At 42.0% G+C, this 24,939-nt stretch overlaps 1 protein-coding gene across 1 annotated transcript in view; it reads left to right on the forward strand.

Annotated features, from left to right (window-relative positions):
• Positions 1 to 8,849: 8,849 nt before the first annotated feature.
• The window catches only part of ank2a (ankyrin 2a, neuronal), a 64,866-nt gene continuing 48,776 nt past the window's right edge, over positions 8,850 to 24,939 (forward strand). Inside the window, exons 1-10 of the mRNA XM_063008480.1 lie at positions 8,850 to 9,102; positions 15,939 to 16,040; positions 16,882 to 16,980; positions 18,371 to 18,469; positions 18,816 to 18,914; positions 19,006 to 19,191; positions 20,886 to 20,909; positions 22,752 to 22,850; positions 23,544 to 23,642; positions 24,466 to 24,564. Coding sequence (XP_062864550.1) covers positions 9,031 to 9,102; positions 15,939 to 16,040; positions 16,882 to 16,980; positions 18,371 to 18,469; positions 18,816 to 18,914; positions 19,006 to 19,191; positions 20,886 to 20,909; positions 22,752 to 22,850; positions 23,544 to 23,642; positions 24,466 to 24,564 — 978 coding nt within the window. The 5' untranslated portion in view covers positions 8,850 to 9,030. The remainder of the gene's footprint in view (positions 9,103 to 15,938; positions 16,041 to 16,881; positions 16,981 to 18,370; positions 18,470 to 18,815; positions 18,915 to 19,005; positions 19,192 to 20,885; positions 20,910 to 22,751; positions 22,851 to 23,543; positions 23,643 to 24,465; positions 24,565 to 24,939) is intronic.

Genomic DNA, 24,939 nt, shown 5'->3' on the forward strand with positions numbered 1-24,939 from the left:
CCTATGCACACCTGAGACCTAGTAACACTAACGAGTCACATGACATTTTGGAGGGAAAATGACAAGCAGTGCTCAATTTGGACATTTAGGGGTGTAGTCTCTTAGGGGTGTACTCACTTTTGTTGCCGGTGGTTTAGACATTAATGGCTGTATATTGAGTTATTTTGATGGAAGAATAAATTTACACTGTTATATAAGCTGCACACAGACTACTTTTCATTGTGTCAAAGTGTCATTTTGTCAGTGTTGTCCCATGAAAAGATATACTTAAATATCTGCAGAAATGTGAGGGGTGTACTCACTTTTGTGATACACTGTATATATACTGTATATATATACTGTATGTACAGTGTATCACAAAAGTGAGTACACCCCTCACATTTCTGCAGATATTTAAGTATATCTTTTCATGGGACAACACTGACAAAATGACACTTTGACACAATGAAAAGTAGTCTGTGTGCAGCTTATATAACAGTGTAAATTTATTCTTCCCTCAAAATAACTCAATATACAGCCATTAATGTCTAAACCACCGGCAACAAAAGTGAGTACACCCCTAAGAGACTACACCCCTAAATGTCCAAATTGAGCACTGCTTGTCATTTTCCCTCCAAAATGTCATGTGATTTGTTAGTGTTACTAGGTCTCAGGTGTGCATAGGGAGCAGTTGTGTTCAATTTAGTAGTACAGCTCTCACACTCTCTCATACTGGTCACTGAAAGTTCCAACATGGCACCTCATGGCAAAGAACTCTCTGAGGATCTTAAAAGACGAATTGTTGCGCTACATGAAGATGGCCAAGGCTACAAGAAGATTGCCAACACCCTGAAACTGAGCTGCAGCACAGTGGCCAAGATCATCCAGCGTTTTAAAAGAGCAGGGTCCACTCAGAACAGACCTCGCATTGGTCGTCCAAAGAAGCTGAGTGCACGTGCTCAGCATCACATCCAACTGCTGTCTTTGAAAGATAGGCGCAGGAGTGCTGTCAGCATTGCTGCAGAGATTGAAAAGGTGGGGGGTCAGCCTGTCAGTGCTCAGACCATACGCCGCACACTACATCAAATTGGTCTGCATGGCTGTCACCCCAGAATGAAGCCTCTTCTGAAGTCTCTACACAAGAAAGCCCGCAAACAGTTTGCTGAAGACATGTCAACAAAGGACATGGATTACTGGAACCATGTCCTATGGTCTGATGAGACCAAGATTAATTTGTTTGGTTCAGATGGTCTCAAGCATGTGTGGCGGCAATCAAGTGAGAAGTACAAAGATAAGTGTGTCATGCCTACAGTCAAGCATGGTGGTGGGAATGCCATGGTCTGGGGCTGCATGAGTGCAGCAGGTGTTGGGGAGTTACATTTCATTGAGGGACACATGAACTCCAATATGTACTGTGAAATACTGAAGCAGAGCATGATCCCCTCCCTCCGGAAACTGGGTCGCAGGGCAGTGTTCCAGCATGATAATGACCCCAAACACACCTCTAAGACGACCACTGCTTTATTGAAGAAGCTGAGGGTAAAGGTGATGGACTGGCCAAGCATGTCTCCAGACCTAAACCCAATAGAACATCTTTGGGGCATCCTCAAGCGGAAGGTGGAGGAGCGCAAAGTCTCGAATATCCGCCAGCTCCGTGATGTCGTCATGGAGGAGTGGAAAAGCATTCCAGTGGCAACCTGTGAAGCTCTGGTAAACTCCATGCCCAGGAGAGTTAAGGCAGTTCTGGGAAATAATGGTGGCCACACAAAATATTGACACTTCAGGAACTTTCACTAAGGGGTGTACTCACTTTTGTTGCCGGTGGTTTAGACATTAATGGCTGTATATTGAGTTATTTTGAGGGAAGAATAAATTTACACTGTTATATAAGCTGCACACAGACTACTTTTCATTGTGTCAAAGTGTCATTTTGTCAGTGTTGTCCCATGAAAAGATATACTTAAATATCTGCAGAAATGTGAGGGGTGTACTCACTTTTGTGATACACTGTATATATATACAGTGTATCACAAAAGTGAGTACACCCCTCACATTTCTGCAAATATTTCATTATATCTTTTCATGGGACAACACTATAGACATGAAACTTGGATATAACTTAGAGTAGTCAGTGTACAGCTTGTATAGCAGTGTAGATTTACTGTCTTCTGAAAATAACTCAACACACAGCCATTAATGTCTAAATAGCTGGCAACATAAGTGAGTACACCCCACAGTGAACATGTCCAAATTGTGCCCAAATGTGTCGTTGTCCCTCCCTGGTGTCATGTGTCAAGGTCCCAGGTGTAAATGGGGAGCAGGGCTGTTAAATTTGGTGTTTTGGGTACAATTCTCTCATACTGGCCACTGGATATTCAACATGGCACCTCATGGCAAAGAACTCTCCGAGGATGTGAGAAATAGAATTGTTGCTCTCCACAAAGATGGCCTGGGCTATAAGAAGATTGCTAACACCCTGAAACTGAGCTACAGCATGGTGGCCAAGGTCATACAGCGGTTTTCCAGGACAGGTTCCACTCGGAACAGGCTTCGCCAGGGTCGACCAAAGAAGTTGAGTCCATGTGTTCGGCGTCATATCCAGAGGTTGGCTTTAAAAAATAGACACATGAGTGCTGCCAGCATTGCTGCAGAGGTTGAAGACGTGGGAGGTCAGCCTGTCAGTGCTCAGACCATACGCCGCACACTGCATCAACTCGGTCTGCATGGTCGTCATCCCAGAAGGAAGCTGAGGCACAAGAAAGCCCGCAAACAGTTTGCTGAAGACAAGCAGTCCAAGAACATGGATTACTGGAATGCCCTGTGGACTGACGAGACCAAGATAAACTTGTTTGGCTCAGATGGTGTCCAGCATGTGTGGCGGCGCCCTGGTGAGAAGTACCAAGACAACTGTATCTTGCCTACAGTCAAGCATGGTGGTGGTAGCATCATGGTCTTGGGCTGCATGAGTGTTGCTGGCACTGGGGAGCTGCCGTTCATTGAGGGAAACATGAATTCCAACATGTACTGTGACATTCTGAAACAGAGCATGATCCCCTCCCTTCCAAAACTGGGCCTCATGGCAGTTTTCCAACAGGATAACGACCCCAAACACAACCTCCAAGATGACAACTGCCTTGCTGAGGAAGCTGAAGGTAAAGGTGATGGACTAAACCCAATTGAGCACCTGTGGCGCATCCTCAAGTGGAAGGTGGAGGAGTTCAAGGTGTCTAACATCCACCAGCTCCGTGATGTCATCATGGAGGAGTGGAAGAGGATTCCAGTAGCAACCTGTGCAGCTCTGGTGAATTCCATGCCCAGGAGGGTTAAGGCAGTGCTGGATAATAATGGTGGTCACACAAAATATTGACACTTTGGGCACAATTTGGACATGTTCACTGTGGGGTGTACTCACTTATGTTGCCAGCCATTTAGACATTAATGGCTGTGTGTTGAGTTATTTTCAGAAGACAGTAAATCTACACTGCTATACAAGTTGTACACTGACTACTCTAAGTTATATCCAAGTTTTAGTTCTATAGTGTTGTCCCATGAAAAGATATAATAAAATATTTGCAGAAATGTGAGGGGTGTACTCACTTTTGTGATACACTGTATATATATATATAAATACACGCCGAGTAGGCATAATTTATATATATATATATATATACAGTGTATCACAAAAGTGAGTACACCCCTTACATTTCTGCAGATATTTAAGTATATCTTTTCATGGGACAACACTGACAAAATGACACTTTGACACAATGAAAAGTAGTCTGTGTGCAGCTTATATAATAGTGTAAATTTATTCTTCCCTCAAAATAACTCAATATACAGCCATTAATGTCTAAACCACCGGCAACAAAAGTGAGTACACCCCTAAGTGAAAGTTCCTGAAGTGTCAATATTTTGTGTGGCCACCATTATTTCCCAGAACTGCCTTAACTCTCCTGGGCATGGAGTTTACCAGAGCTTCACAGGTTGCCACTGGAATGCTTTTCCACTCCTCCATGACGACATCACGGAGCTGGCGGATATTCGAGACTTTGCGCTCCTCCACCTTCCTCTTGAGGATGCCCCAAAGATGTTCTATTGGGTTTAGGTCTGGAGACATGCTTGGCCAGTCCATCACCTTTACCCTCAGCCTCTTCAATAAAGCAGTGGTCGTCTTAGAGGTGTGTTTGGGGTCATTATCATGCTGGAACACTGCCCTGCGACCCAGTTTCCGGAGGGAGGGGATCATGCTCTGCTTCAGTATTTCACAGTACATATTGGAGTTCATGTGTCCCTCAATGAAATGTAACTCCCCAACACCTGCTGCACTCATGCAGCCCCAGACCATGGCATTCCCACCACCATGCTTGACTGTAGGCATGACACACTTATCTTTGTACTCCTCACCTGATTGCCGACAAACATGCTTGAGACCATCTGAACCAAACAAATTAATCTTGGTCTCATCAGACCATAGGACATGGTTCCAGTAATCCATGTCCTTTGTTGACATGTCTTCAGCAAACTGTTTGCGGGCTTTCTTGTGTAGAGACTTCAGAAGAGGCTTCCTTCTGGGGTGACAGCCATGCAGACCAATTTGATGTAGTGTGCGGCGTATGGTCTGAGCACTGACAGGCTGACCCCCCACCTTTTCAATCTCTGCAGCAATGGTGACAGCACTCCTGCGCCTATCTTTCAAAGACAGCAGTTGGATGTGACGCTGAGCACGTGCACTCAGCTTCTTTGAACGACCAACGCGAGGTCTGTTCTGAGTGGACCCTGCTCTTTTAAAACGCTGGATGATCTTGGCCACTGTGCTGCAGCTCAGTTTCAGGGTGTTGGCAATCTTCTTGTAGCCTTGGCCATCTTCACGTAGCGCAACAATTCGTCTTTTAAGATCCTCAGAGAGTTCTTTGCCATGAGGTGCCATGTTGGAACTTTCAGTGACCAGTATGAGAGAGTGTGAGAGCTGTACTACTAAATTGAACACACCTGCTCCCTATGCACACCTGAGACCTAGTAACACTAACGAGTCACATGACATTTTGGAGGGAAAATGACAAGCAGTGCTCAATTTGGACATTTAGGGGTGTAGTCTCTTAGGGGTGTACTCACTTTTGTTGCCGGTGGTTTAGACATTAATGGCTGTATGTTGAGTTATTTTGAGGGAAGAATAAATTTACACTGTTATATAAGCTGCACACAGACTACTTTTCATTGTGTCAAAGTGTCATTTTGTCAGTGTTGTCCCATGAAAAGATATACTTAAATATCTGCAGAAATGTGAGGGGTGTACTCACTTTTGTGATACACTGTATATATATATATATACAGGTCCTTCTCCAAAAACTAGCATATTGTGATAAAGTTCATTATTTTCCATAATGTAATGATAAAAATTAAACTTTCATATATTTTAGATTCATTGCACACCAACTGAAATATTTCAGGTCTTTTATTGTTTTAATACTGATGATTTTGGCATACAGCTCATGAAAACCCAAAATTCCTATCTCAAAAAATTAGCATATCATGAAAAGGTTCTCTAAACGAGCTATTAACCTAATCATCTAAATCAACGAATTAACTCTAAACACCTGCAAAAGATTCCTGAGGCTTTTAAAAACTCCCAGCCTGGTTCATTACTCAAAACTGCAATCATGGGTAAGACTGCCGACCTGACTGCTGTCCAGAAGGCCATCATTGACACCCTCAAGCAAGAGGGTAAGACACAGAAATAAATTTCCGAACGAATAGGCTGTTCCCAGAGTGCTGTATCAAGGCACCTCAGTGGGAAGTCTGTGGGAAGGAAAAAGTGTGGCAGAAAACGCTGCACAACGAGAAGAGGTGACCGGACCCTGAGGAAGATTGTGGAGAAGGGCCGATTCCAGACCTTGGGGGACCTGCGGAAGCAGTGGACTGAGTCTGGAGTAGAAACATCCAGAGCCACCGTGCACAGGCGTGTGCAGGAAATGGGCTACAGGTGCCGCATTCCCCAGGTCAAGCCACTTTTGAACCAGAAACAGCAGCACTGGACTGTTGCTCAGTGGTCCAAAGTACTGTTTTCGGATGAAAGCAAATTTTGCATGTCATTCGGAAATCAAGGTGCCAGAGTCTGGAGGAAGACTGGGGAGAAGGAAATGCCAAAATGCCTGAAGTCCAGTGTCAAGTACCCACAGTCAGTGATGGTCTGGGGTGCCATGTCAGCTGCTGGTGTTGGTCCACTGTGTTTTATCAAGGGCAGGGTCAATGCAGCTAGCTATCAGGAGATTTTGGAGCACTTCATGCTTCCATCTGCTGAAAAGCTTTATGGAGATGAAGATTTCATTTTTCAGCACGACCTGGCACCTGCTCACAGTGCCAAAACCACTGGTGAATGGTTTACTGACCATGGTATTACTGTGCTCAATTGGCCTGCCAACTCTCCTGACCTGAACCACATAGAGAATCTGTGGGATATTGTGAAGAGAAAGTTGAGAGACACAAGACCCAACACTCTGGATGAGCTTAAGGCCGCTATCGAAGCATCCTGGGCCTCCATAACACCTCAGCAGTGCCACAGGCTGATTGCCTCCATGCCACGCCGCATTGAAGCAGTCATTTCTGCAAAAGGATTCCCGACCAAGTATTGAGTGCATAACTGAACATAATTATTTGAAGGTTGACTTTTTTTGTATTAAAAACACTTTTCTTTTATTGGTCGGATGAAATATGCTAATTTTTTGAGATAGGAATTTTGGGTTTTCATGAGCTGTATGCCAAAAGCATCAGTATTAAAACAATAAAAGACCTGAAATATTTCAGTTGGTGTGCAATGAATCTAAAATATATGAAAGTTTAATTTTTATCATTACATTATGGAAAATAATGAACTTTATCACAATATGCTAATTTTTTGAGAAGGACCTGTATACTGTATATATACAGTGTATCACAAAAGTGAGTACACCCCTTACATTTCTGCAAATATTTCATTATATCTTTTCATGGGACAACACTATAGACATGAAACTTGGATATAACTTAGAGTAGTCAGTGTACAGCTTGTATAGCAGTGTAGATTTACTGTCTTCTGAAAATAACTCAACACACAGCCATTAATGTCTAAATAGCTGGCAACATAAGTGAGTACACCCCACAGTGAACATGTCCAAATTGTGCCCAAATGTGTCATTGTTCCTCCCTGGTGTCATGTGTCAAGGTCCCAGGTGTAAATGGGGAGCAGGGCTGTTAAATTTGGTGTTTTGGGTACAATTCTCTCATACTGGCCACTGGATATTCAACATGGCACCTCATGGCAAAGAACTCTCTGAGGATGTGAGAAATAGAATTGTTGCTCTCCACAAAGATGGCCTGGGCTATAAGAAGATTGCTAACACCCTGAAACTGAGCTACAGCATGGTGGCCAAGGTCATACAGCGGTTTTCCAGGACAGGTTCCACTCGGAACAGGCTTCGCCAGGGTCGACCAAAGAAGTTGAGTCCACGTGTTCGGCGTCATATCCAGAGGTTGGCTTTAAAAAATAGACACATGAGTGCTGCCAGCATTGCTGCAGAGGTTGAAGACGTGGGAGGTCAGCCTGTCAGTGCTCAGACCATACACCGCACACTGCATCAACTCGGTCTGCATGGTCGTCATCCCAGAAGGAAGCTGACGCACAAGAAAGCCAGCAAATAGTTTGCTGAAGACAAGCAGTCCAAGAACATGGATTACTGGAATGCCCTGTGGTCTGACGAGACCAAGATAAACTTGTTTGGCTCAGATGGTGTCCAGCATGTGTGGCGGCGCCCTGGTGAGAAGTACCAAGACAACTGTATCTTGCCTACAGTCAAGCATGGTGGTGGTAGCATCATGGTCTTGGGCTGCATGAGTGTTGCTGGCACTGGGGAGCTGCAGTTCATTGAGGGAAACATGAATTCCAACATGTACTGTGACATTCTGAAACAGAGCATGATCCCCTCCCTTCGAAAACTGGGCCTCATGGCAGTTTTCCAACAGGATAACGACCCCAAACACAACCTCCAAGATGACAACTGCCTTGCTGAGGAAGCTGAAGGTAAAGGTGATGGACTAAACCCAATTGAGCACCTGTGGCGCATCCTCAAGTGGAAGGTGGAGGAGTTCAAGGTGTCTAACATCCACCAGCTCCGTGATGTCATCATGGAGGAGTGGAAGAGGATTCCAGTAGCAACCTGTGCAGCTCTGGTGAATTCCATTCCCAGGAGGGTTAAGGCAGTGCTGGATACTCACTTATGTTGCCAGCTATTTAGACATTAATGGCTGTGTGTTGAGTTATTTTCAGAAGACAGTAAATCTACACTGCTATACAAGTTGTACACTGACTACTCTAAGTTATATCCAAGTTTTATTTCTATAGTGTTGTCCCATGAAAAGATATAATAAAATATTTGCAGAAATGTGAGGGGTGTACTCACTTTTGTGATACACTGTATATATATATATACTATATATATAATGTATATATATTTATACATTATACATTTTATATATATATAATCAAGCAGGCCATCACTTTTTCACAAGGGTGATACGTGTGTTGAAAAACTTGATAATTGATAATTGTCTGATAATTAAAATAATAATTGTGTTATATGATGTACAATTACGTTTTACACTTTGTGTAACTGTGTGTGATCATCTTGTCGTAGACTGGTTTTTACTGACACAATGACGTCATGCATAATAAACTATAAATATAGCGTGCATGCGCGCGCCGGAGACGTTTGCGCGCGCGTCCTGCAGAGCTTTATTTTCTTCGAGAGAGCGAGCGAGCAAAGAAACGGGCGCTCGCGCGCGTGCACGGTGGTCATAGAGGCTCTCGAGCTTTGCACCGTGGGGGGGCTGATAGGTAGAACATCAAAGGGAGGACAGAGGAGAGACGGACACAGCGCGCGCTCCAGTGCATATGTTTATACTGCATACCGGGATGCGGCTCCGGGACCGAGACCAGCAAGCGCACATCTGAACAGCGTCTAATACGGTTTTGGATTGCAGGAGCGTTTGGTCTGATCTGATCTGTGCTGAGTAGGGTGGATGATCATGGCCTCCTCGAGCAGCACCTCACCGGAGGGAGGATCCCCGCCGCAGCACGGCCGCGTGCGCCAGGTCAGTACTGCAGGGTTGGGAACGCGGGGTACACGCACGAGTGCCGGTGCTGATGAGAGGCGTTGCCCTGGTTCCCCTGACAGGTTAACGCCACACATGATCAAACACACGTGCTCATCAATTCTGCAGAGCGCGTGCACGCACGTATGAGTATGTTTGCAGTATTGTCTGCTTAATAAATTTAATTGCCACTCTCTATGGGAACGGAGAGAATATTTAACCTGGCATCATGTGCCCTCTGAAAGGTCAGTCTGAACTGCGTATGAATAAACTAAACAACCCAACACAGGTAATCAAAAGCAGTGCAGAGCAGCACAGTGGTACATTTAAGTCCCATTCCTAGGAAACAACAGCATAGCCGGAGCATTGATGTTGCTTATTATTAAAACAGGTTGAGACAGCAAATAAAAATGCAAGAGTTTTTAGCTATACAAGATTGATTTAAAGTGCAACTCAAATGCTATGCATTGTAAACTTTGCAGCAAGGGGGCGCTGTAGCAGCTGTGTGTCTTATATACTAAGATTGAGTGTGTTTATCTCTGCTGTGTCATAGCAAAGTTTAAAGTTTAATAAACATTAGCAGTACAAACAGTGTGATTTGTAATTTTCTTCTGGCAACCCAAATGTACTGATGTTGATCATTTCCAGAGTAGTGTGGCACATTGTGTTAAATGCTTACAGATTTGTACCCCCACTGCATTGGCATTGCAGTTACCAGTAATGTTCAGGTGTTTGCATTAAGTCTGTGATGGGTATTGTTTAATTTAGTTGTTCTAAGGTTTGATATGTTTGCACCTTTACCAAAACCACCCCCAAATGAATGATCCCAGAGTAAAAAAGACCTCTTTATATTCTTTGATAGTGGTTGATAATATAAGACATGGTGATTTATTAAGGACACGACTGTCCTGAACTGATTTTGCTTTCAAGACACCAAATAAAACAATAGTTTTAAACAGTAACTATCAAAACAGGGGTGTCATATGGCTGACAGTGGTTCCTGGGAACCTGTAGATTCACTGATGCTTGTACCACCACGTTCTGAACAAGGAGAGCTGTAGATTCCTTCTGACGGGCGTAGTTGCTAGCTGTTTCCTGTCACAGCTGGATAGTGTATGGAGAGACACACTATGCTCCATGTTAATATGCTACATTGATCACACAGTCTTCTGCTTCTTTTATAGCATATTGTACACTGAATCATTTCAGATCTTGAGTAAAAATTCAACACATTTTGTAAAACATTATTTGTTACCCAACATCTATAAGACAAATATACAAGACAAAGTAATGACACCTTTTATCTGGCCTTCATCTTTACAGCATAAAGGCCACGTTAGGGCTGGACCGTTTATAGGCGTGTGTTGCAATCTAGAATCATTATACACTCATTTAATAGTGTACACAAACAATGTCACCTCATGTATTGTGTTATTGTAGTGAGTAGTGTGTAGTGTTTATGAGTCCTGAGCATGTAAGCAGTTTTGCATAGAGATGTGATACAGCATTCCGTGTACTGTAGATGGATGCCAAAAATTCAGGCTGTTATTTTTATGATGATCTCATATCGCTGTAAGTGTGTGGAAGAAGTGTGTGTGTCTGTGTGTGTCTGTATCAGTGTCTGTGTGGAGGGGGGTGGGGGTGTAATGGTGTGGTTTCCCATCAGGCGGTGAGGGTGAGCTCAGTTTTTCAATGAAATCAGATTCCGGTAATGGACTGAGCGCTCAAAGTAACACACACACACACACACACACACTTCTCCCACCCATCTACACACTCACATAAATCTGATTATATGCTTTTCTGTTTTCTCTGCCACACCCTGAACATGTTTACTTCTGGATACATCCATTTTCAACATTTCTGGGGATGCACCTCTTTTAGTTATTATTTTAAATACAGCAATGATACAAAATGGTTCAGTAATTTTCAATCAAAACATTTTTTTTTTACTCCTGGGTGGGACATTCTGTGAGCTTTAATACAAAGAGACTTATGGGACTACTAGGGCAACATATAAATCACAACATGAAATCAATGAAATCAGAAGTGCCTGTTTTTTGTAGCATTTTAAGAACCTGTACAGCAGGTAAAAGTGCTGCTTTGAGTCTCTGCTGGTCAATAATGACACCAGTCCGAGTAACTCTGATGCTAAAGGAATTAAGAGCTGTAAATGGGAAGTTATAAACATTAGGATTAGAACTGGAGCTCTGATCTGTGCTGTTACTCATAGGAAGGTACAAAACGTGCAGCACCTTTTTGTTTGGTCTTTCTTGGTATGTATTTTGAACTCAGTTGGTTTAAATTAGTATGGGTCTTGGTTTTAATTTAGCCTTGATTGATCTTTTCATGGGCTTGGTCAGTAAGTTTGTCCTGGCTTGACTGAACACTAAACATTCAATCACTGTTGGCCGTTCAGTTGGGGTTGGGGTTGGGGTTTCGAATACATCGTATCGAATCTCAGCTCTGCCTTCCGACTGGGCTGGACGGCTGCATGAACAACGATTGGCTGTTGTTCAGGGTTAGAGGATAAAAAGTCGGATCATAGGTCCTCATAACTGGTGCGACTGCGGCCCCTGCTGGCTGACTGATGGCGGCTGCACAGGGCTGAGGAATAATGCTGATGGGGGTGTGGCCCTCCGTACACAGTGCTCGTTGGTGTTTGAACTCGACTCGTGCAGGTGAAAAATGCAGTCTGTACTGACTGTATGTGCCGGAGGGGGCGTATGTCAGTTGAGAGGCGTCCTCAGTCAGCGGTGAAGTAAAAAAAAAATTCAATCACTGTTGTTATGAAGATTTGGCAAGCATGTAAAATCTGTTTATAATCAAATCACTTGACAGTCAATCAGTCTAAATTTGGCTTTTCTTTTATTTGTATAACCAGAAAGGTCAGTCTGATTAATTCTACTCTTTAGGTAGAAGGAACTGCTAACCATACTAACAACTCTTACTACTCCTACTAACCATGCTCCTCCATTAATCATACTGCTAACCACACTGTCTTTTTAATAAATGCTAATCCCTCCTTACAAAACCTACTGCTTTCTTACTAACTATTATACCCCTTACTAACCATCCTGCCCCCCATTTAATCATAATGCCTACCTAATTAACCCTTCTTTAACCATACTTCACCTAACCAATCATACAGCTCTTCTCACCAACCATTTGCCCCTCTCATTTTCTTTACTTCTTCTCTCAACAATACTGCACCCATAGATGTAGCTAAGTGGGTAGCACTGTTGCCTCACAGCAAGAAGGTCCTGGGTTCGATCCCCAGGTGGGGCGGTCCAGGTCCTTTCTGTGTGGAGTTTGCATGTTCTCCCCATGTCTGCGTGGGTTTACTCCGGGTGCTCCGATTGCCTCCCACAGTCCAAAGATGTGCAAGTGAGGTGAATTGGAGATACAAAATTGTCCATGACTGTATTCGATATAACCTTGTTTGAACTAATAAACCTTGTGTAATGAGTGACTACCGTTCCTGTCATGAATGTAACCAAGGTGTGGAACATGACGTTAAAATCCTAATAAACAAACTCTCATACTAACCCCCTCACTAGCCATTCTCCCCCATTAATCATACTGCTAACCATACTGTCTTTCTAATCAACACTAATCCCTCCTCACAAAACCTACTGATTTCTTACTAACTGGTTACCCCTTATTAACCATCCTGCCCCCTATTTAATCATAATGCCTCCCTAATTAACCCTACTGCCCCTAATCAATCATACAGCTCTTTTCACCAACCATACTGCCCCTCTCAATAATGCTGCACTTATATAAACCATACTGTCCCAAAGATGTAGATATGAAATTTAATAAACATTGGCACTACAAAAAGTGTGATTTGTGCATCTGGCAACCCAAATGTACTGATGTTGATTATTTCCAAAGTAGTGTGGCAAATTGTGTTAGATGCTTACAGATTTGTACCCCCACTGCAATGGCCTTGCAGTTGCTCTTGCCAGTAATATTCAGATGTTTGCATTAAGTCTGTGATGGGTATTGTTTTGATTTTGTTGTTCTAAGGTTTGACGTTAGCCCCCCCCCCCCCCCCCCCCCCCGCCTCCAAAATAAATTACAACAACAACCCAAAGTAAAAAAGATTATATTCTTTGATAGTGTTTGCTAACATAAGACTGATTTTGGTTTCTGGGATCCTGTAGACCTCTGATTGGAGATCAACTAATTAACCCTACTGCCCGTAATCAATCATACAGCTCTTCTCACCAACCATACTGCCCCTCTCAAAAATGCTTCACCCATATAAACCATACTGTCCCTATAGAAGTAGATGTGAGTATTAGAAGGTGTATTACCTAAACAAAATAACTGTTATATATACGGCTTTAAATGACTTTAAACCATCTTAATAAGAGGTACTTATTTTTTTCCGGTGTGACCATGCATCATTCTTTCAGCCACTGATCTCAAATGCTAGTATATGCAATGTTAGATTACGATTTTTGTTGTGATAAATATTTATGTGCTCATCCATCCATCTATCCATCCATCATCTGTTCATCCACTACCCACTCCATTATCCATCTGTTGTTTGTTATTGATTAGCCCTGCCCCCCCTGGGTGTTCCAGGAATATCTGATTGGGATATCATTAATAATTTAAGGAATGAGGTGGATTTTACAGATTGTTGTCTGAAAACCCTCACCCTCTCACACACTGTTGTGAAAGTTGATTGCTCACTTTCTAAGCTGACATTTCATTTGTCATACTGATTTCATAAATCTTTGTATTTCTTTTGTATTTTATACTTGTACATTTATCTAGATACAAACTGAGATTCCTATGTCTAGACATACATAGACTATAAGAAAGTAAATGTTGTGTAGTAGCTACAAACACTTTGATTAGATAGGAATTGTAAAAATAAATTCACTTATTATTTGTTTTGCTTTAATATCTTCTCTTGACCTGTGAAACACCTTAACAGACAAAACCCTTAACTGACTTTAAAAGCAACTCATTTGTATTAATGAGCACATGTTTATGAGTGAGTTGATGGGTGCATTCCAAACCATATCCTTTATGCTAAAAAGTATGTAACTTTAATTTACAGTGCACTTATTAAACTTTCTATGCAGAAAAGTAGTGTGTGATTTGGAACCTAGCTACCTTTACTGCCACTGTGATGCAACTTTCAGAAGGCATAGACTTCTAATGAGCTTTTGTTCATCCTTCATCACAGTCTTTATTCATATGACCCTAACCCTAACCCTAACCCTACTATCTCAGTGTACTACAAATTCTACACATTTTAACTGTTTATCACTACATTCTCAAGACTGTGATGTGTAGCTATAAGCATGATGGTTAACAGTTAATTTGGCAAAATATGCATCACTACCAGAAACACAAAATACGTACTGTGCATTTTAGTGTCTGCAGTTGATGCTCTGATTAAGTCTTGTCTTATGCAAATTGGCTGTTCAGAGTCTAGCACTTAATGAAATTATTCTCTGTACCCCATGTCCCATCCTCAACACCCCCACTCCATACCCCCACCCTATACTGATAGATTTACATTTCAGTGTAACAAACAGATTTATATACTTGTGCCACTGCATAAGCACATACACATACATTGGTAACTGGTTTCCAAATATAGTTAAGGACAAAAGTTTCCATATAGTATAGGCAAAGGTTGGGTGTTTTTTATATCTGAAAAAAATACTCTCCTGCTTGTGTTTAGCAACCCACTTTGGTCTAGCTCAAAGTTACCAGTTTTGTCACAGAGGCTTCTTTCTTGCACAGCAGCTCTTAATGTAAAGCTTACTTGACTGTGGAAAGTAACGTGTTTGCTTTAGCAACTTTTAATTCAGGTTAGATGTTTTTTTTGTGCTCATGGAATAAAAAAATCTTACCATGCAGACAAATTGTTGTTTAGCATAAGCTGACAGGTTAGCTTTTTGTCCATCATATTTTGGTTAAAGGCCATTTTCTATTGTAGGAACAATATACTGTATATATACAGTATATGTTCATACAGATGATCTTGTAATGGGAGTTGCTTAGATATGAATTCAAGTGACATTAAATATCTATCTCAGAGGTTGTTTCTGAGATCTATACAGAGCTTTCCAGACTTTCTCACTGTACTGACTGTGGCTCAATCTAATGGGTGCAGTCAAACTAAACTAATTTATATGGATACAGAGAAACCACCAACTGTAATCAATTATAATTGCTTGCAAGGAATAAAAGGCCATGTCTTGGTAACTGAGAGGATCTTAGTATCAGCTTGTTTTTTTTTTTAACTAGAATTGACAGTGATAATTTGTTATTAAAGGTGACAGTATACTGCACAACCTCAGCAATATGGGTTTAATCTAGTTTGTAGTTTGACATTCTCCCAATAGGATCCCTTGTTTCCTACATGTGATTGTATTTGTTTTACAGTCATTCCATTCTTTATTTGCTAGACTGGATAGTAACAAAGTATAAATTTGGGCTGCATTTCAAACCCCCACGTTGCACTACTAAGTGGGCAGGGTTCCAATCCACACTCACATCACTTACTCCTAGGGTGCAGAATAACCAGTCCACCTGCTTTATGGTTATGACAGGACGTACGTTATTAATAATTTATCATCAGTGCATAGTATTTAATTAAATCTCAGCTGGTACACTTTAATAGATTAGCTAGGGCAAATGCCTAATGGTTAAGTAATCTAGTAATTAAATGTTGTTGGTTCCAGCCCCAACAGTGGCAACCCCAACAAATCTCAGAACTCCTAAAGGCAAACAGCTTTTAAACAGCTTTAATATGCATCTAATTAAACATTTCCTTGTGTGTTTGTGCATTCTTTTTGCAGTCGGATAGTAACACCAGCTTCCTGAGAGCAGCAAGAGCTGGAAACATTGATAAAGTTCTGGAGCTGCTGAAAGGAGGACAAGACATCTCTACCTGTAACCAGGTAAGATTTAACACATCCACACTTACAAGCAGCATGTTGGTTTTAGAATTTAGAATGATATTAGCAACAAGTCCAAAAGCCAGGCTGTGTCATTGTATGGGGCTATACCAGTGCTCTTGACAAAGGTCATTAACACTTCTGTGATGGCAGCATTAATGCAGAAAAGTACATTGAGATCATAGAGCAACATGTGCTGCCTTCAAGACAGCCATGCATTTTTCAACAAGACAATGCAAAACCACACGTTGCACAAGTTACAAAGGCATGGCTGCGGAAGAAGAGGGTACGGGTACTGGACTGGCCTGCCTGCAGTCCTGATCTGTCCCCAATAGAGAATGTGTGGAGAATTTTGAGATGGAAAATGCGACAACGACGACCCCGTACTGTTGCACATCTTAAGACGTGTTTGCGGGAAGAATGAGACAAAATAAAAGCTGAAACATTAAATCACTTGGTCTCCTCGGTGCCAAAACGTCTTTTAAGTGTGGTGAAAAGGAATGACAACATTACTAAGTGGTAAATGCTTTACCGTCCCAACTTTTTTTGGAATGTGTTGCAGGCATGAAATGCAGGAATGGATGTTTATTAATGAATTAAATAAAGCTGAGGAGACAAAACATGAAATATCTCAGGTTCATCCTGTCTGCAATAAAAAAAAACTCTGTGTTTGTATTATTTGCATTTTCCATGCTGTCCCAGCTTTTTCTGATTTGGGGTTGTATGTTAAAACAATCTAAAAATTAGTGTGTGAAGATTATTAGGTAAACATGTCCGATATCATGATATAATAACAGTCACATTGTGTGTGTGTGTGTGTGTGTATGTGTGTGTGTGTGTGTAGAATGGACTAAATGCTCTCCATCTTGCTGCCAAAGAAGGTCATGTGGAGATGGTGGAGGAGCTGCTGGAGAGAGGAGCAGCAGTCAACTCTTCTACAAAGGTTCAATAAATCAGATGATCATCTACCAACACCATATATCACCAACACCATCAATACAGTGACGCTGATGCTTAAATGAAGTGTTTGACTTCACTCAGCTTACACAGTGACCTTGCAGACTGTAGATGTCGTTATTGTTGTAAGCTTGGTTCTCTGGAATCACCTCAGACCACTGCATCAAAATAATGAAAGTGGCATTGTGATAAGTCATAGTATGTTGCTTGGTGCTTTACTGTGGGCAGAAAACTTTAGAAAACATATATACACCAATCAGCCATAACATTAAAACCACCTTCTTGTTTCTACACTCACTGTCCATTTTATCAGCTCCACTTACCATATAGAAGCACTTTGTAGATCTACAATTACTGACTGTAGTCCATCTATTTATCTACATATCTTTTTAGCCTGCTTTCACCCTGTTCTTCAATGGTCAGGACCCCCACAGTACCACCACAGAGCAGGTATTATTTAGGTGGTGGATCATTCTCAGCACTGCAGTGACAATGACATGGTGGTGGTGTGTTAGTGTGTGTTGTGCTGGTATGAGTGGATCAGACACAGCAGCGCTGCTGGAGTTTTTATATACTGTGTCCACTCACTGTCCATTATATTAGACACTCCTACCTAGTTGATCCACCTTGTAGATGTAAAGTCAGAGACGATCGCTCATGTATTGCTGCTGTTTGAGTTGGTCATCTTCTAGACCTTTATCAATGGTCACAGGACGCTGCCCACGGGGCGCTGTTGGCTGGATATTTTTGGTTGGTGGACTATTCTCAGTCCAGCAGTGACAGCGCTGCTGTGTCTGATCCACTCATACCAGCATAACACACACTAACACACCACCACCATGTCAGTGTCACTGCAGTGCTGAGAATGATCCACCACCCAAATAATACCTGCTCTGTGGTGGTCCTGGGAGAGTCCTGACCATTGAAGAACAGGGTGAAAGGGGGCTAACAAAGCATGCAGAGAAACAGATGGACTACAGTCAGTAATTGTAAAACTACAAAGTGCTTCTATATGGTAAGTGGAGCTGATAAAATGGACAGTGAGTGTAGAAACAAGGAGGTGGTTTTAATGTTATGGCTGATTGGTGTATATGCTGAGTCATGTATACATTCACCATATATAAGTCATGTTTTCTCAAAGCTTTGCAGAACAACCAATCACATCCTGAAAATGATCTAAAGCTAGTAAATAATTGTAAAAGTAATTTCCTCCTTGGTTACTTAATCAGTTTACTAAATTTAAAGCAATTTACCTAATTAACATGTAGCATGATTTCAGTGATGCAGCCAGTTATGGGGCAATCATTGTTTGTGTGATATTGATGTTGAATAAATGTGTCTGTCCGAACTGTCCTGCTCTCTGATTGGCTGTGTAGAAAGGAAACACGGCTCTTCACATTGCCTCATTGGCTGGCCAGAAGGAAGTGGCAAAGTTGCTGGTGAAAAGAGGAGCAGACGTCAATGCCCAATCACAAGTAAGAACCGTCTGTCAGTCGTTCTCTAGCCTCAGCCTCAGATGCCGCACCCACAGACTTACTATTAAAACTATTATCTGCTCATACTGACATGCCGCCAATATTTTTGAGCATGTCTCGTTCTAATCCTTCAGTCACAGACAAAATATTAGCAGAAATCATAGCAATCGCGACACCATTCAAGTGCATGTTTATTTAAGTGTATGCAAACCAGTTGAAATTAGAGACCTTAGTAGGATCCTGCCTGCTAAATTTAACTCACTATTTTAAATCAGCTGTGTCACAAATGTTTTAAATACTGTGTTTCAATCATTGTGTGTGTGTGTGTGTGTGTGTGTGTGTTCAGAATGGCTTTTCTCCACTTTACATGGCTGCTCAAGAGAATCACCTGGATGTAGTACATTACCTGCTGGAGAACGGAGGAAACCAGAGCACCGCCACTGAGGTTTGTTTAGACATTAAGTAATAGTAGTTTAGTAATGTTATGTAATTGGAATAAAATTACAGCTGTTATACCCTTGTGTCTCCCCCTGCAGGACGGTTTCACACCGTTGGCGATTGCCCTGCAGCAGGGTCACAATCAGGTGGTTTCTCTGTTACTGGAGAATGACACAAAAGGGAAGGTGCGTCTCCCAGCGCTACACATTGCTGCCCGCAAAGATGATACAAAATCTGCAGCATTGTTGCTTCAGAACGACCACAACGCTGATGTCCAATCCAAGGTTACACACACACACTCACACTGTAAACTCACATTGCTGGTCATGATATATCCAACAAGTCTAGAGCATTTCTGCCTTGCGTCTATTGTTTCCCAGTGGTTCCTGGCCTGCTGGGACCCTGAGCAGAATAAAGCGGTTGATGAAAATGAAAAAAATTAGAAAATCCCTGTTTTAGGGTCTGTCCGAAAACCTTGACCTCTCTACATAGACGGCATTTTGCATCATTTGCATCTGTCTGAATTTTCTTAGGTGCCTTATTTCAAAGCAGTAAACTGACTGAATAATAAGGGAGCATTTGATGCTTCCTTAGAGGTGAAGGCAATCCCAGCATTCAGTGCAGCACAACTTTTCAAAAAAAAAAAAAAAAAGACAAATCTGGCAGACGAATGCGGCGCAATGAATGGAGTTCTTTTCAAATGTAAATAAATTCTTATAGTCATGGGTTTTCTCCCATTTTCTCCCAATTTAGCGTAGTTAATTTGTCTTCCACTGCTGGGGGATCTCTGATTGCAGTCGAGGTGGGTATATACTGCTGCTCACGCCTCCTCCGACCCGCGCGCAGCCCTTAGCGGAACCCTTTTTACCTGTGCACTCTACACAGGCACCTTTCTATCTGCCAGTCAGGGTCCTTACACGGCGTTTGAAGACCTCACCCACATAGTCTGCAGGCACTGCCAATTATGCCCGCTAGATGGCGCCCGGCCGACCGGTGGCAACGACGAGTTTTGAACCGAGGAGTTCAGAATCTCGGCGCTGATGTGCTAGCAGAATATCCCGCTGCGCCACCGGGGTGCCCATTCTTATTGATTTTTAATTTGTATAAACGTGTGAAGTATGATTTATTTGCAAATTTGGTCTAGTCAGTGACTTTAACCGTTTTCGGTACACAGAGGGAAGTGTTAGCTGGCATGCTAGCGGGTTGTGCCACCTCAGCCCATTGGTTTGAATGGCCTGAGACAAACTGTATTAGCTTAGTAAGTGAAAACTGCTGTGACGTAATCGCTGTCTAAGTAGTGCGTCTAAATAATCTGCCTTATGAGTTTGATATCTTGTTAGAATCCTTTCTACTGAGGCAGCTGCCCAGGTAGGCAGTAGGCAGCAAGGCAGCTCACTAGGTTTTCAAACAGACCCTTAGTGCCTGCTTTGTTTAAGCTCCACCTTTATGGAGCAGAGATTAGCTTATGAAATTCTACCTTAAAATACCTCAAAAATTGGTTCACAGTCTAATAAGACTTGGTTTTTACCTACATTTAAGCCAGAATCTCTGACACGTTTCTCCAGATTTTAAAGCTTGCTAAAGATAATGCCTGGACCTGTGAGAGTATGATTCTCTTTTTAAATCAGAAGTGTAATTTACTTACGTTACATAAGAACTAGGTCCGGGTCCTTTCTGTGTGGAGTTTGCATGTTCTCCTCGTGTCCGCGTGGGTTTCCTCCGGGTGCTCCGGCTTCCACCCACAGTCCAAAGACATGCAAGTGAGGTGAATTGGAGATACTAAATTGTCCATGACTGTGTTTGACATTAAACTTGTGAACTGATGAATCTTGTGTAATGTTAACTACCGTTCCTGTCATGAATGTAAGCAAAGTGTAAAACATGACGTTAAAATCCAATAAACAATAAACAAACATAAGAACTAGGAACGTTGGGTTGAAGATGGTTAATGGGTGTGTTTTTCTTCCTGCTATTTCAGATGATGGTCAACAGGACAACAGAGGTACTGATTTTCCTTTATCATTTATTTTCCTCTTGTATTTGTGTGTGTGTGTGTGTGTGTGTGTGTTCCAAATGTATCTGCTTACAACTAGAACACTTAACCTAAAACTGCATGCTGGACCTATTTATATCAGTAGTTCTTAACCAGGGGGGCATTAAAAAACTTGAAGGACCCCTGACCGTGTGTGTGTGTGTGTGTGTGTGGGCACATCTGTGCATTGCTACGGTTCTGTTCAGTTCTGTTGGTTCAGTCTTATTGCATACATGTTCTGTTTCACTCTGAACCCAGTGGCTGTTAGTATTAACACACTAAGGTGCCAGTTTCTTTTTTAGGTACAGCCCCACTTTCATACAAATAGTATAATCCAACAGTTTCTACTTAAAATACTGTAGCAACCTGCTAGCAATGGTTGGAATTACATAGCAACACCATAGCAACCATCTGGGATACTATAGCCGCCACGTAAAAATATTAGAGCAACCATATAAAATAAGCTAACAATCTGAAATACCAGAACATCTGCTTTAGTAAGCGAAAACTGCGGAACCAGATGTTCTGGTATTTCAGATAAGTGCTATTGTTTTGCTAAACTATTGTTAGCTTATTTCATATGATTGATTTCATATTTTTACGTGGTTGCTATAGTATCCCAGATGGTTGCTATGGTGTTGCTATGTAATTCCAAGCTATGTGATTCCATCTGGTAGACTATTGCAGCCGCTTAGCAACATCCTAGCACTAACACTTGCTGTGATCTGTGATTTTCCACACTTATTTCTGCAAGTGGATTTTTTGCCCATTATTGCTTGATACAAATTAAAATTTGTGTTTCCAAAGTGCAATTAAACTGGTCAGTAAAACTTTGAAAATAATTTATTTGTAACTTTGTCACTTAAATAGCTTTAATAAGTTTAGAAAGATTTCTAAAGGTGATTCTTACCATTTCTCAGAACCTCGAGCTGTAACACAAGTTTAAAAGTGAAACAGGAGGAAAATCCAGATAAACACAGATACATGTGGAGCTTTCAGAGTGGATTTGACAGTTATTTCACACAAATGCAGATTCGTCTCATATTTGCACTTTGATGACGTTTTACCGCACCGCTCAAGCCGAGCGCTGAACAAAGCCTCAGTCGTGCACACATTGAGTTTAAGGGTACAAATTTCTCAGCGAAGGGCGTCAAGTTTAGGGGATGTCGAGTTACAAGGCACCACTGTACTATATTATCTTGTGTTTATAAGAAACTGGCACCCAGTGTGTTTGTTTTTGTGTGATACAACATTTCAAATCTGTCTGTATTAATAGTTCTGTTCACAAAACAGGCATTTCTGAAGTGATTCTGCATGCTGGCTTCTTAGGTCTTGTCATGCACTTTGGTGTTTAGTAGTTAATAGGCCATGTTTCACTCCGTGTTAATTTTGTTTTTTAAATTGTACTATGTCTGTCAGAGCGGAAAGGTAAGGCATGGTCAGCCATGACATTTACATTTGAACATCCATCTACATTTCAATATTTATTCTACATTAGTCTGTAGCTCTTAGCTGCACTGATGTTTAAGCAGCTAAAGCGTTTTATCATCAGCATCTCTTTAGTATCTTTTTCTTTCTGCCCATATGACTGAATGAAAATGACTTTCTTTCGATGCATGCCTGGTGTTATAAAGCTTGTTATTGAGTCCACATCTTTTCTTAGATTTTTTATTTCATTAGCATGCTGCATGTTATGCCAGTGCACTTTCTGACCCACTAAGCATGTGCACTTAATAAATCTGGCTCTTTCTCTCTTTGCTCCTTCTCCCCTTTCGTTTCCCCTCCTGTTTCCTCCCTCGTTTTTCTGAGCAGAGTGGATTTACTCCTCTCCACATCGCTGCTCATTACGGAAACGTTAACGTTTCTACGCTGCTGCTGAACCGCGGTGCTGCCGTCGACTTCACCGCCAGGGTAAAGCTCTCAGCCAATCACAGAGCAGATATGTACACAGTTGGTCGATCACAGAGCAGAGATGGGCAAGATTTCATGCTGTGTTCAAACTTACAAATGTGTGTCTGTGACTGTTAGCAGAGCTCTGTTGCTGTGCTGTGATGACCACAACACAGGGAGCTTCTTGTTCATACATAGTGGATCATAATGGTGTAAACTAACTGGGATTTAAGACAATTTTATGCACCAAATGTTAGTCCATACTAATTTGGTTTAATTTAGTTTAAGGGGCCGGCACAGTGGCTTAGTTTGTAGCACTGTCGCCTCACAGCAAGAAGGTCCTTGGTTTGATTCCTAGTCTTTGTGTGGGTTTCCTCCGGGAGCTCCTGTTTCCTCCCACAGTCCAAAGACATGCAGTTAGATTAATTTGAGATTAATCTTGTGTAACGAGTAACTACCTGTCCTGTCATAAATGTAACCAAAGTGTGTAAAACATGACGTTAAAATCCTAATAAATAATAATACATTTAGTTTAAAGTCCCTCAGTTGGACCAGTCACAGAATGGAAACTATGGTAGCTATCATTACACATCCATTGGTTGTCACCTAATCAGAGATCAGTGTAACACAGCTTTACACTGTATGAAATGTATCTCCATTTAAATGTACAGTATTGTTATTAATAGGTAATAATAATCCTCTTGTCCTGTACAGAACGGTATCACCCCTCTGCATGTGGCCTCTAAAAGGGGCAATACCAAAATGGTGGAGCTGCTGCTGGATAGAGGGGCGCTGATCGACGCTAAAACCAGGGTGAGTATAAAGTATCCTCTGAAGGTCATGCAGTAATTGTGCATTGGTCAGTAATTTATTGTGGTTGTTATTACTAACAATGCTGCCCTCAGGTGGTAAAACAGCAAAATTCTGCATAGGGTGGGTGCTTGGGAGATAGGTTAGTCCACCTCTGCGGGGGCATTGAGCTACTGACCTGAAGTCTCAATGCTGCTACTGGCCTGGTCAGGTGTGGTGCTTAACACACACAGCTGGTCACGTCTGAGGGAGAGACTGTCAGAAAAGGGTTTTTCTTTTGCTACTACAACAGAAACTTGTGCTGTCTGGTCGAGGCACCAGCACGAGATGAAAAAGAAGGGTGGAGTGTGGCTCCTTGCTGGCCCTGATATCTGACCTTGCTGGCTGATATCAAAGGGGATGTGTACCAGCCCACACATTGAAATGAAATGTAATCAAACTGGGATTGTCCCAGTTTGATTACATTTAATTTCACTGTGTGGGCTGGTACACATCCCCTTTGACATCAGATGGCGCCCAGCCAACCGGTGGCAAACCCGAGTTTCGAACCGAGGAGTTCAGAATCTCGGAGCTGGTGTACTAGCAGAATATCCCGCTGCGCCACCTTTGCATTGTGCAAAAGGAGCAAAAAAAAACTGTGAATTTTTAAATACTTGGCGCCCAGAGTTCTGAGTTCTGAGTTCTGCAAACTCAGCATTGCCACCTGTCTGCTGGGTGTCATCTAGTGGGCATAATTGACAGTGCCTGCAGGTAGAGATGGCTTGAATATGTGGGTGGGGTCTTCAAATACTTGCAATTACCAACAGTGTGTGTGTGTGTTGAACAGGATGGACTGACTCCACTACACTGTGCAGCTAGAAGTGGACATGATGCAGCTGTGGAACTGCTGTTAGAGAAGGGAGCTCCTATACTGGCTCGAACCAAGGTACACACAATGATTCACAGATGAAAATCATAAGAATTAAATAAACACATTTTAACAGACACATAAAAACTTGTACACGAACGCTCTCTTGTGGAGGCTGTACGTACACCACAGTGGGACCAGATTGCCACAAATTTTATTAACGAAGTATATTTCGTTTTGTGTTGTGTTTTGTTTTGATGAATGTGATGTGTTTTCTTTTAATGTGTTGCCTGGGTTGTGGTAAAAATCATGAACAAAATGTGGGTTGCTTGAAAAAACCCTGCACCACACTACACTCAAATACATTATCTGATGGTTGCCTCATCACCCCACTGCTGTCAGATCATCTTACTGCTGCTACATTACCCTACTGCGGCCACCACACCCCAGTGC

Source organism: Trichomycterus rosablanca, chromosome 14 (assembly GCF_030014385.1).
Source record: "Trichomycterus rosablanca isolate fTriRos1 chromosome 14, fTriRos1.hap1, whole genome shotgun sequence".
NCBI lineage: Eukaryota > Metazoa > Chordata > Actinopteri > Siluriformes > Trichomycteridae > Trichomycterus > Trichomycterus rosablanca.